Genomic DNA, 14615 nt, shown 5'->3' with positions numbered 1-14615 from the left:
TCGATGCAGCCCTGGTCCACAGTCACAAAGTTTGACTTGCCACAGCGCTCTTGTATCCATCAGTGTCTAAATAAGTAGAACACAGAAAAATGATTCAACTTGAGCATTGTATGGATCATTAGAATTGAATTTTCCCTACACTTTGGCAGTAGAGATTTATTTTAATCCAATTTACACACTCACAGATGTTGTTCTGTTAAATAGTAAAACAAAAAAGCTACAGGAGTCTGTACTCTACATACAGCATAATGCACACACTATTACAAAGAAACAATCCCTCAATCATGAACATGTGTAATGTGATGGCCTGTTTTATGTCCTGTGATCTTCTTCGGCTGGCATTTGTTCAACAGATGAGGTACTTTGTGTAAAAAATGTCTTTGTAATATTTACTATTTTACAACCATGTAAAGCTGCCATAACGTCCATCACAGAGTCATAAGTTCATCTAAGTCACAGATGGTGCTGAGGCATCGTGTACACGTAAGTTCATTTTCCACTTTAAAAATAAATCAGGGTTCAGTAGGTCACAGCTGTGGCAGCACCTCAGTCTGAGGTCATCCCTATGTTGGGCTCTTCCTTGAAAAGGTTCTCAAACAGACATTTATCGAGGTTTGTAAGATACAACTATTAGAGCTGCAATGAGTCCATTAATCACCGGCTTGATGAATGAATCAGAAGGTGTCAGCTTCTCTGATGAGAAGGTGTGCTGCTTTTCTTTGTCATGTACGACAGTAGAGTGGATATTTTTTTCAACATTTCATTGACTCAATGATAAATTGATTATTTGAAGGAAAAAGGAAGCAGATTTATCAATGATGTAAATGATCGTTAGTTCCAGAAAACATAGAATCCAGAGTATTGCTGCTTCTAGATAGCTAGGTTTGTAGTCCAACTAAATTACCCCCCCCCCTCTCTCCCTCCATGCCTCTGTCTCTCACTCTCTCATCTCTGCTGCTTGTGTGTGCGTGTTTGTGTGGGTAAAGCAATGGTTTGAATAACAAGCAGCCAGCTAAGTGGGTCAGGGTCGGAGGAAGGGGGGAGGAAGGGGGGAGAGAGACTATTAGGATGACAGACAAGGACAAAGGAAAAGGGAGAAATACAGTGTATGCAGGGAAAAAAGGGAGCAGCATGAGGAGGAGAAAGAAGGAGAGGATTGAAGAAATGAAATGTAATGGATAAGATAAGGAGACGGAGAAAGGTGAGGAGAGAGAGAGTGAGAGAGAGAGAGAGAGAGAGAGAGAGAGAGAGAGAGAGATTGAGGGGGTAAGATGTAAATTAGATGAGTAGGATTCTACGCACTTTCCTCAAGACCTAAAATTCAGCTAATATCCTGTTTAAGCTAATTGGAGGTATTCATTCAGGTGTTTTAAAGTAATAATACACACAGTAAAGTAAATCAGTATTCAATCAGAAAATCTGTTTCACAAGTCGAGGCAATTTTTTCATGCACTGGTCAAAAACATGTCTTCTTGTGTAGAGAAAACATCCCAAATACACACTCAGGTGTTTATTTTACTACTTTGTTTGCGTCTGTAGATTCACCCTAAATTCACCAAAGGATACCATTGATGATGCTTTATTTGCATATTTAAGCGTAACATTTCCCAAAACTTAATGATGGTCTTTCTGTAACTTTTACAGAGGGGTTTGTTCATATATCATTCATAGCCTCATTTATGTGAATTCATAAAATCATGGCGACAATTATTATTTTTATTGCTGTTGAAAATATTATCAGATTTTCTCAGAAAAAAATCCCTCTATAAAAACCTTTGCCTCTAATATTTCAACAAAATCAAACAAGAATTGTATGTATGTATGTATTCGATGAGAGAATGCCTCATTTGCATAATTTAACATTGATTGAAACTTGTAATAAAAAAGAATTGTCTTAATGTAATAATCAACTGGGAAAGTTTCATGGTGATATCTATTAGGTACATTTTTTACCATTTTGACCCGAAAACTTATCTGACCTCAATGTTTTTAAAGCGTTATGCCATAAATAATGAGTCTCATTTAACTTCAACTTTAGACAGAATAAAGCATTCTTTACAGACGTTTGTCAGACAGTTAAAAATCAGGTTGCAATGCTATCTTTGTGTAAATGTGTCAAAAAGAGCCTTTTTATCACTCATGGGTTTGGGCGGCGTGTGAAACTATCTGCACTGAATGGATTTCAGTTGACTCTAAACTCCATCAGGGAACATAAATCAAGTCTACAGTGAGAGATGGCTGGAGAGCGAGAGAGGGACACTAATGGGTGACTGTGTGTGTGTGTATGTGTGTGTGTGTGTGTGTGTGTGTGAGAGAGAGGAGGGTGATTCACACAGCTGTGGTAGTTCAGCTCAGCAATTGTTTATCTGTCTTATCTCTGTCACCATGACAGCAGTATAAACCAAGTTTTATTGGCTAAACTGTATTGGCCCTGACTAAAAGTCTAGATGGTGTGTGCGTCAGTGGCGGGCCGTGCATTTTATACCTGGGACTTCACTGCTGTCCTGCAGCTGAAACACAGCTACGGTTATTATTTGTTTCGTGTAAAAATGAAGCTCAACACCTATAAATACACTAACTGCAGAGTGGAGATACATGAATAAGCCGAGAGTGTGTCTCCTCTCTTCTCTGACTGCTGCGCGAGGCTGCTGTGAGAGTACCCGCCTGTGAGTGCTTTGGGGCGGCTCACGGCAGCACCCGCTGCTCGTTCACGACAGTGCAGAGCGTACGTACTTTCACGTCAGAGTCAAAACACCACAAAAGTCTCCAACAACACCAGAAAAAGTCGCTAGATTTGTCACTAGTAGCTTTTGACAAAAAAAGTCGCCATGAGGGTTTGGAAAGTCGCCAGATTTAGCGAGAGAGTCGCCAAGTTGGCACGTTTTTATGCATTGAATCAAACACAGAATACAGCAGCCATGCTTCTAGTGGAAACCAGGGAAACAGCATGTATTTACTCCATAGGGCAAACATAAGAAAATCACCTGATCTATTAGAATGTTTGATTTTATCATGTAATGGCCGTGGGATCATTGTGGTTGTAATGGGTGTCAATGGGGTTTATTATAGACATAATATAGGAACTGAGGTTCAACTTCCAAAAAAAACAAAAAATACCTCACAACCATGGCAAAATGTATTCCATATGCATTAACACTGTCTTTGGAGTCACTGGAATATCTTTTTTTTTCCAAATCAAAAATGTTTATATTTTTCTGGAATATAAATCTGGCTGTCAGAAAGAGGGGGGGGCATGATAACTGGTAATTATGAGGATAATTGTGCACATTTTTAGACGTTTTCATAGTGTTGGCGGGGGGGGGGGGGGGTTCCAAAGCTATCCGACCATCTGTAAGGACTGGACTACCCTGCTGTTAAGCAAGATGTCTTTATATTTGTAACCTCATGTCAAACCATTTTGTCTTCATTTCTGTCACACTAGCCTAACTGACTATTGGCAGCAGCCCTGATACAAATGCTGACGCTGCTCAACAAAACATTTTGACCGCTGATTTCTTGACGTTCTTCTTTTTACTCTTGAGTAAAGTTTTTGTGGTTGAAAGTACCCACGGAGCAAAAACAGGTAGGATTTATGCTAATGCTCAAATATCATAAAAGCGCACCTCCTGGTGAACAGGTGGGATTCATCGAGTTAAGAAGAGCAATTTAAGAGAGAGCACCAAATTGTTCTTTCATGAGGCCAATAGTCTTTGGAAGCAGGATGGTTAAAACCCAAATGGGACAACTCCTACTGTATGCACTGAACACATACATCACAGATTAGCAGAAAGCTTTGATTGGCATCACGTCAAGTTTACAAAACTACAAGGACTCAGGGTCAGAACAGACACCAGTTTACGCATTTCAAATGTGACATATTTATTTTACTCTATCCACAGTAATTAGCACTACACCACCACAGTTATATGATCGTGAACAAAAGATGAAGAAATATCCTCAGGAACTGATCCAATCTCTTCCAACACAACTTAATTTATCCAAGTTATTGTCACTAATACAGCGCACACACACACACACACACACACACACACACACAGAGACAGAGAACAATGCAGCAATGATTGCAGTATGTGATTTGATTGCAATATGTTTATTTTGGAAACTAAATCCTGATAATTAGTCTCTTCTGGCAGCGCTCTATCTCCGCCCATCTGTTCCATTTGGCATCCCTCCACCAACCAGGAGTCCCTCATCACTCCGTCCCCATGATCCGACCAACTGAGATGCTTTCAGACACACCAAAAACACAAGCAACAGTGCTGAAAGTCACCCAAGCATCAGCGGGCTCGAGGGGATAGGAGAGCGGGCGAGGGGGGGTCTGGCGAGGCGTTCAATAGCGGGAGTGACGGCCAACAGGGACAGACGGACAGACAGATTGACTGGTTGTGTTCTGATAGATAATTAGATGAGATGCCGACACTGTGGCTAGTTAGAAAGCTGTATGAGGGGACAATGGGAGTATTTGATACAGAAAAAACACCATGGCCATAAGGTACGATACGGTACGGTACGATACGTTACAGTACAATACGTTATGATAAGGTACAATACGGTACAGTATGATGCGGTACGATGTGGTGTGATACGGTACGTTATGATACGGTACGGTACGATACGGTACGGTACGATACGTTACGGTACAATACGTTATGATAAGGTACGATACGGTACAGTATGATGTGGTACGATGTGGTGTGATACGGTACGTTATGATACGGTGCGGTACGGTACAATGCAGTACGGTACAATGTGGTACGATGCAGTGAGGTATGGTACGCTGCGGCGCAATACGGTACGATACAATACGTACGATGCGGTGCGGTACGATACGATACGGTACAGTATGATATGATACAGTACGGTATGATATGATACGGTACGGTATGATATGATACTGTATGATACGATACGGTACGGTATGATATGATACGGTACGGTATGATACGATACTGTATGATATGATACGGTACGGTATGATATGATACGGTACGGTATGATACGATACTGTATGATACGGTACGGTACGATACGGTACGGTATGATACGATACGGTACAGTATGATACGATACGGTACGGTATGATATGATACGGTACGGTATGATACGATACTGTATGATACGGTACGGTACGGTATGATACGATACGGTACGGTATGGTATGATACGGTACGGTATGATACGATACTGTATGATACGGTACGGTACGATACGGTACGGTATGATACGATACTGTATGATACCGGTACGGTACGATACGGTACGGTATGATACGATACTGTATGATACCGGTACGGTACGATACGGTACGGTATGATATGATACGGTACGGTATGATATGATACGGTATGATACAATACTGTATGATACGGTACGGTACGATACGGTACGGTATGATACGATACGGTACGGTGTGGTATGATACGACGCCGTGCGGTGCGGTACGATGCCGTGCGGTGCGGTACGATGCCGTGCGGTGCGGTACGATGTCGTGCGATAAAATAGGATCCGATTAGGGTTGTAATGGGGTGGAACATTTTCAGTATAAATAAAAAGGAAAGTTAAGGTCAAGAATTTGGGAATTTTCACAATTTCAACAAAAAAATGTCACCTTTTAGTGAACGTATTTGAAGAAAAAATACACATAAACAAGCAATATAGACTCATGGCATGTTTTGTTTGAAAGTATTTGACTTGTAGCCATGCTGTGCATTCAGCAGCACACTCCATCATGTGCAGATAATCTGCCAGCACCCCATTAAATAGGAATTTAGTTAAATTACAACCCTCTGCACAGTGCATTCTCCCATCACGTGTGCAGCCAACACCCTCCGAGCCAAAGCCCTGCATGCTTTCATGTACATTTAGATCATATTAGAGTGGATATATTTGACATTTTTCAGTCAACCAGCAGTTAGTAGCCTAAAGCTGAAAGTGCACAGTTCATAACTTATCTCCTTCTTCTGGTGAGATGAAGCCTGACTGTGCTCATTGAGGAGTTTTACAATAAAGAATGCATTGAAACGGTTTTAATTAAAACGTTTCTTTTATAAATTAGCCGTTTACTATAAACCATAAGTTTGCACACATCCCACATTGTCAGCTCAAATTTTCACATGAGTTAACTTGCTAGCTAAGTTGTATGTATTTGACAGATTGATTGGTTTATTGGCAAATGAATGCATGGTAAAAGGTTAATTTCTATCTGCATATGGTAAATACAGCCTGAGCAAATAACCCCTATATTTCCATTTTATCCGTGTTATTTCCAGTTCCGCCTTGAATATTCCTGTAATTTTGTAACCGCCCTGCCCAAACATCACAAGCAGCGTTCAAGCAGACAAGCCGATTGTGTCGCTGTAGATGCATGAAAGACAATTTTAAAATGACTGACAAATCCATCCTAATTAATCTTTGTAATCCTGACTGACAAAAATTGTTCTTTAAAAACGGCTGTTGAAGAGTGGATGATCCTGTTTATGCCGTGGCTACATGCCAGTGATCATAATGTACAGGAAGTGGAGTCAGCCAACTGGCAGTGGGGAGCAGATTTATTATTATATGAGTGTACCCCCAGGTGAAACTAAGCCCCGAGTGTGATGACAATAAATTGTCACCCGAGGTGACTTAGGATCAGAGCCTACAGGTGGACGCTGGGATGGAGGAGGCGGGGTTTATGAAATGCTATATGAGTGAATGGGCAGAGGCTTCAATAGAACTTCTTTTTGTAAAGGATGTTTTAGCTATTTGCTGCATGTGCAGTAAGTGAACAACATCAGGACTCTCAATAATTCAGCCATAATTTTACTTTTTACACCTGTGATTTTCCTACTTTGTCAGAATGTCTTCTGTAACACAGGCGTATGACAATCTTCTACTGGTAAAGTAGACCAAACCTACTGTCCCACCACCACGTCATATTTTCTCTCTCACATTTTGGTAAATAACTACGGAGTTAAGGTACCCCAACTTTCGATCCTTCTCTTTTAACATGTTGCTAGGCAGTTCCTGCTGCACAACCACCTTCCCACCAAGTGGTCCAGGTGTCCGTAATATATTAGAACAGCTATTTTAGGTACTACCTCGATCTATCTTCCAAACGGGCTGAGCCCACACTAGAAGGTGGAATTAAAACAAAGCAGACTGCTGATTGGTCAGAGAGACATCCTGTACGAACACGCTATTTCTAAATAGCCACGCAACCGTCGATAGTGGCCACAACTTATTTTTCCCCTGAACCAGATTTGGACAGCGGGGGCCAGTAAAAACTACCTGTTCACTGCAGCGAAGTGCAGACATTCCTCTGTTTGGTTGCAGATGGAAGGATTCAGCGGGGTGTCCCGTTGGTGATGATGCCACGGCCTTTTTTGTGACCTAATAGTATACATACAGTATTAAAGTTCTTATTGCTCACTCTGACCACTATTTGATAACCTGGTAGTGTATTTCTATCCCTTCTGTGCTTCTCCATCGGTCTATATTCTCCTGTTCTTTACTGAGGCCTTCTTTGTTCCTCCCTGTTCTCTCTTCCTCTCTATTTGCTTTAGAAATACCTCACCCAGCTTTCACAATCATCATGTTTACATTAGTCTCTCTCTCTCTCTCTCTCTCTCTCTCTCTCTCTCTCTATGTGTGTGTGTGATTAAACTGTGCTTTCGTTTTTGATTTTAAGATTACATACCGAGTGATTCACTAGGCCAAAAGAAAAATATTTATACAAATATGTTTTGGATAACTAACTGCTTCAATTGAACAACTTCATTATGCTTTGAGTTTTCCAGACAGACCTTCCTCTGATGTCTCATTCAAAAGCTATCTTATTCTACACCACGGACACATCACAGCGACTGCAGGCGTCTGATTGGTAGAGCATGTTTTATAAAATAAAATGACATTTATATATGACTGATTCGACTGATTAATCTGTCAATTCTTTCTATCGATTCATTGATTATTCCCTTGGTCAATAAAGCTTCAGAAACTGTGATCTCTTCTTTTGTTCAATCGTCTTTACTTAATGGCAATTATTAGACCATCAAGTTATCTCTGCTTATAATGGTTATTATGATGCGTTTGATCATCTTTCTCTTAAACCTCAATATAATTTTACCACACAGTCACCTCGAGAATGATGGTAGAATCCATTTCAATGAGGCAAAGAACAGCTTCACTTCTGTGTCCATCCTGTACATCTACAGAAGAAAGATGAAGAGAGGATCTCCCTTTTCTTCAGATGCAGTGAAACACCAGAGACCTTAAGCACAATGTATTATGGCAATGCAACATTGAGAGTGTGTGAAAGGAACGCTGCCTACTCAATTCACACTTATATCAAGTGCAGCAACTTCTCAAGACCAAGCTGTTTCACGTCTGCTGAGTGGAGTGACTGGGGGTTAGATTAGCATCGACTAGCTTTGTCCTGGAGACAAGAGCGAAGTGTCTACTCTGTGATTTCAGACTGTGGTCAGGGAGCCAAAGCAAGGAAAAAGTAAGACCGGGCTGCACGTTTCTTAAGACTGGACCAATTCAGATGGTGAGACGTAACAGACGTCAACCACGTGTGGCGTGTTTACGGTCTGAGCTAGGCTAATTCATCCGTTTGTCTAAATTATGGATCACTACAAACATTCTATGTGTTTAAAACTGACAGTAGTACATTTGGATGCATCACACATCGTAGCCCTCAGAATCACACTGTGAGGCCGAGACATTCATACCTCCACTTCTCAGAGGCAATTGTGAAAACATTTTGCTGTATTTAATTAAAATGGAAAAAGTAGACCACCCCTACTATGACGTCTTTACATTAACACATCTGCAGGACCCGCCTCTACTTTCTCTCTCTCTCTCTCACACACACGCACGCACACACACACACACACTCTCTCCATTCTTTTTCACTACAATCTCTCTGTTCTGTTCCTCTTCTTGGGTTTTTCTCTCATTTTGTTTCTTCTTTGCTTCCTTCTTTCCTCTCTGACTTCCTGTCTCTCTCCCTCTTTCCTCTGCTGTGCCGTTCTCTCTCTCTCTCTTTTTATATACTCTCTCTCTCTCTGTTCCACACACACACACACACACGCACACACACACAGTAATATGATCTCTTCTATCAGGCCGACACAGCCGTGAATCAAAAGAGAGAAATATAGTACAAAACTTAGTGGCCCCACCCCCACTACTCTCTCTCTCTCCCTCTCCCTCTCTCATCTACAACATCCCTACCCCCAACAACCCTCTTCTCTCTTCAGTCCCTACCCCCAACCACACCACACAGCTCTCTCTCCACATCCCTCGTTCTGAAAGAAATATACTCACTGACGGAAAAAAAGAAAAAAAACACAATGCGATGCTGCATGATTCTGTGAGCACAACACTTCTACAAATGATGTTAGAGTCGGAGATTAAAAGCAGCAGATTGGCATACAGCACAGCAAGTGTAGTCATTAAATACATATAAATATATATATATCACTATAATCTCATAAAGACATAGACGGAATATTCTGTTCATGCCCAACCTGCAGGTCAGAGGTCACAGTTGGCTACAAAACTGGTAGAGAATCAGATGTGGTGCTACAATTCCAAAATACATAATGCATGTACAAAGTAGGTACCATATAATAACAGTCATACTGTACTATTTAGGTTTTTTTAAATACACAGGATACAATAAAAACATTTGTTCTCCGTTGGACATCAACGGCAATTACACATCACCACTAGAAAGCAAAATGTTTCTCCAAAGATGGTGTTTTCTCTGGAGATGTCTCCACACTCAGTTTGTATTTATCACAGCTGTAGGTACTGTCTCTGTTTTCTTAGTGCGTTGCATTGTGGAACTTTTCTATATTCTGCATTTCTGCAGTGACCACTCAAGGAGGTATATGGAGTTAGTTGCACGTGTAGTAAAGCAATAGTGGACTTTACCAGCACACCCTGAAACACACCAACTACCAAAAAAACATTTGTTCCCAAAACATGTTTCCTTTCAGACTAAATACACGTTCAGGAGTTCATTTATTATTTTGTCTATTTTGCATCTGTAGATTTTCAACAAAAGTTACTGTTAAGTAATAGCTAATTTACATATTCAAATACAATGTTTTCAAAAAACGTGTAATAGAAAAAAGAATTGTCCTAATGTAAGTTGTCCACTGTTGAAGTTTCATGTTGATATCTATGATTTAATTGTTTGACCCTATTCACCTGTAGTGTCTTCTAAATGTCTGTAATTGAACTAAACATCTCTTTAAAGGACATTTTCTCTCAATGACTTTTCTCTCAGACTCTGATCCAGAAATCTCCACTTCAGTAGCTCTTACATACAGCAAACTTTAGTTTCATAGTTTTGTTCACATATCATTCATACAAACATTTTATTACTAAAAACATGGAGAAAATGTTATTTTTTATGGCTGTTGACAATATGTTCTGGTTTATGGAGTGATACAAAGAGATATCTAAAACCTCTGACTCTGATACGTCAACAAAATAAACAAAGAATTCTGAACCTGGCTTTATCCAATGTTCAGAGTACTGTTCTGGAAATGTATGCAAATATGTAATAAGATAATGCCTCATTGCATTTTAACATGAACATAAAACTTGTTATACAAAACTGTGTACATTTGTACGGTATTGAGCTTCACATGGACCCGAAGTCGGAGCGGTGGCACTAAGGCGGGCGCTCGCTAGCACAGAGTTTGAACCCAGCGTTTCTGCTCACAATGATTGTCACCACAAGCCGACACCACGTTGTGTTGAGCAGAGGAAACGCAGCCTCTCAGTGATGCTGCAGAGGGGCAGTTCATACATGTCTATGGGCAGGGCGGGATCAGACAACCGGCCTGTGAATAATCCCATCAATCATTAAACTGTACAGCAGCGTGCTCTGACATCACTCAGTCCACTGTGCTCCATCACAGAGGCAGATCACAAGTTAACAGCACAAGCCGGGTTTGGCTCAGTTTGGGTCCCACTGTGCTAACACGATGATAAAATACGAGCATGTACGCAGCAAGCACAGCACTTTTACTTGGACATCACATGACGCTGTTTGGGTTTACATCCCTGCTGCGTGTGACACGCGTATTCAGATGTTTGCTAACTGACACGTATTTGAGAATTGTTGTACACTAGTTAACTGAAGTATAAAAGAAAGTGAACAAAGCATATTTTAACATTGTTATGTAGATGTAATAGACATTTTATTTTATTTATCTTAATGCTGGGAAAATAAAAAAACTAAATAAATGTGTTCCAAAAGTTGTCACGACAAGATTTAGGAGTGGTTACTAATCTGTCATTTGCTCTAATAGCTGCGCTCGTCAGCTGCAACTAGTTAAATAATAAAGCAATTAATCAGTGAGCACAGCCCTAAAGTACCCAGACACCGAGAGAAGCATCCCTCTGACCACACATGATGGATGATGGATAGACAGACAGTCCTATATTGATCAAATATCATTTCATCCAGCGTAAGAGTGGTCTCTCAAGGTGGCACACACTGGATCCCTGTAAGCTCCACGATTCTGTCTGGATCCGACCCTGACCTTTGACCTTGCTCCGGAGGGAGAAAGACAACAGAGCTTCCCCGGACACGATGAACCTCAGTGTCATTAAACTGAAAGGATTGAACTCCAGTTTGAACTATTTGAAAAAAGAAAAAAACAGCTAATAGTGCTGGTTCCGCTCCCTAATCACTTTCCATGTAATTTCATTCTCACCACAAATCTTCTGTTTGTACTTGTGATTCAGTGCATATCTAAACTTAATTACCTTTCAATTACAGGTGGCGAAGTTTTAATTAAAGGTGTCATTACATCACTGGCAACAAACAGGGAGTGAAATGACTGCCCGTGAGTGGATGTGCTCAAAGGAAATGGGGTAACACTGGGATGTAGTTCCTTCGATGGTTGTTTAAGTGTAATTGGAGCCTAATAAAGCAATTAATGACCACTTAATTGGCAGGGCAAGAAGGATGAATACACAGAGAGGTGAGATAGCGGAGGTAATCAAAGTAGAACACGACAAAGGTGTCTTTTATCTCTCAGACAATGGGAAACACAAGGGGTCTATGGAGGGTCGTTCTTTCCTTGCTTACCTTGTTGGTCCCGAAGGCCGGGTCCGGGTAGGAGAGTTGCCCCAACCTGGTGTGGTCTGACGCGGCCAGAGGCTGAGGAGGAGGTGGGTAAACGGTTACATCCATGGCTCAAGATACATCCACTTCTCCGTCCGATCTTGCGCTCGATGTTCTTTCTTCTCGGGTCTCTGTGAATGTCTGAAACCTTTTTTTACAAAGTTGGATGGTTATAGGTGAGTGCGCGAGCGGCCAAACAGAGAAACAACCTCGGTCCGATCAAACGAGCTTCTTTTGGAAAAGAAATGCAGGTTTCATGCAGTTAAGTCGATGAAATAACCCTAAACCAAGCTTCTGGAGTCAGTGAAGTTTAGACGGATGCTCTCCTTCCCGCACCGGGTTTCACGCTCCAGTAACCGCTGCTGTTAGTGCTAAACTTCCCGGTAAACCCACTTCTTCAATACTTGGCGATAAAAAACAAACATCAATGGTTGACTTTTTAAAAAGCGTAGCTTTCCCTCCGTTTGAACGTGGCTATGTATCCGGTGCTTGGTTCGAACAGGGGGACGTGGTTGGACCCTGTCTGTCCCTGGTTGGGACTCTGTGTTTTAATGTTCCTCCGCCGCTGCTGCTACTGCTGCCGCGCGTGTACTCGGTGCCGAGGTGCCTCGCGGACCAGTCATACAAAGACCTCCAGCATCAAGCTGGCAAGAGTAAGCCGTAACAAACCCGGATGTGCATTTTCTCACAAAATAAAAGCGCTGATTCCCCCCGTGGACAACAAAAAAAACAAAACAAGAGATTGAAAAGGACATAGCGTACTTCTCATTTAACTAATTTATTCAAACCGTCCACGTCTCGTTACACTAACTACAATCCAAATTTCAGAGGTGTGTTGTTTAAAAAATACTGTTGCAGAATCCTGAGTGATTTTATTTTGAGAGTAATCGACGTTTGCGTCCACCTTGACAAACAGGATCCAAGAGGAGCTAAACTGCAGATTGTGCTCCATCTAGAGGGGAAGAGTGTGACCAGAGGTCCAGCCAGGTGTCTCTTTGGCCTAAATGAAAGTACTGAATGGGTGTTTTAAATTATAGGGATGCGTGACTCTTTAAACATAGAGTAATTTAACAGAAGCAAAAAATTAAAACATTGTAGAAAAAAAAGTATGTTAATTATTCACGTGTCTGCTGTCCATGGTGCTAACACTGCACAGGACCCACTCCTTAAAACCCAGGTCCACTGTGTGTCGATCGGTCCTTAGTAACTTGGTTATTAGTATGAGCAAATCAAATGTAGTTTCAAGGCTGTTGTTTTAGTTGGCATGGTGCTCGCATTCTGCATGAACTAAAATAAAGTTGTATTCAACAAAATGGCCGCTAAAAGTGCAATAAAAAAAGACTACAGTGTACCTAAAGTGCTTGCAGAGACTGCAATTATTTGATAGGAATGTTTGGAAGTAACAGGGTATACTTTACACCACTGGTTGTAGGGGAACTAACAGAATTTCCCGTCAGGCCCCCCTAACAGGTTAATCCAGCTGGGACACATACTATGTTGTTTCTTGCATGTCTAGATTCTGCTGTTTACAGTGACAACATTAGGAAACATTTTAAAACTATAGGCAGGCTAACGTTAATTTAATTTTTGTTTTCTATCTAACTCACATGATACTTTGCCTCGCGGTAACTTGTGTGCTTTTCCAGCTGGCTACCTGAGGCTGGTGCTGGGTGCATGTTGAAATCATGACGGGAAAAAGAGAGTCACTTTTTTCTCACTGAAAAAGGAATGGGCAGAAAGCACCGGATTGATAATGTCCATTAATGCCCCCAAAGTGAAACTCTGTCTCATTGTCACTCCCAGCTCGTCAAATACAGACGCTTGATCACTGGCTCTGCTCTTTAAACTACGGTGCTCTTGGTTCCCCCTCTGGCGTCAGTTTTGGACGTGTAACATGCACAGTGCACGTCTTTTCAAAATAAACCTCCATCTTCACAGGAAGTTAGGTTTAGTGTTAACATACACGAATAAATGTGTTCTCAATTATATGTTATCTATTTGTATTGTCATATGCAGGCTTTATAGAGTTAACTCAGGTACTGTGTGATGGACAAAGAGAACAGCCTATAAGAGGTGCTGAACGTGACATGTGTCAATAAAGTTTTACTTTGGACAAAAGAGATCCACTGAACAGAAGTGATGCCCCACGTTCTTTTATCCCTCCGTAATTATATTCGGGTTAGCACTGGGTATACACGCAAAATTGCTGTACAATCTACATCTGCTAACATTTAGACAACAAAACCACTTGGTTAGGTTTGGAAAAAGAGTTGGTCGACGGTAACTTCACTGACTAACGACTCACAATCGGCACCCTGTGTGTCACTTTCTCTGAGTGTCTGGTAACGAATGGTGGGTTAACACTGGAGTTAGTTGAAAGAGCGGTGCGTCAGCACCGAGGGCCACTGACGATATTTGACGAGTCGAGAGTGGGACCGGGTTAGAAACTCTGCCGATC

At 41.3% G+C, this 14615-nt stretch overlaps 1 protein-coding gene across 1 annotated transcript in view; it reads right to left on the bottom strand.

Moving 5' to 3' along the window:
• Positions 1-12757, bottom strand: part of tox (thymocyte selection-associated high mobility group box) — a 50972-nt gene extending 38215 nt beyond the window's left edge. The window contains exon 1 of the mRNA XM_031877445.1: positions 12122-12757. Coding sequence (XP_031733305.1) covers positions 12122-12226 — 105 coding nt within the window. The 5' untranslated portion in view covers positions 12227-12757. The remainder of the gene's footprint in view (positions 1-12121) is intronic.
• Between the last annotated feature and the right edge of the window lie 1858 nt (positions 12758-14615).

Source organism: Anarrhichthys ocellatus, unplaced genomic scaffold (genome assembly GCF_004355925.1).
Source record: "Anarrhichthys ocellatus isolate YVR2014 unplaced genomic scaffold, GSC_Weel_1.0 scaffold137, whole genome shotgun sequence".
Lineage (NCBI taxonomy): Eukaryota > Metazoa > Chordata > Actinopteri > Perciformes > Anarhichadidae > Anarrhichthys > Anarrhichthys ocellatus.
The sequence above is the reverse complement of the archived record's forward strand: the minus strand, read 5'-3'. Positions and strand labels throughout refer to the sequence as shown.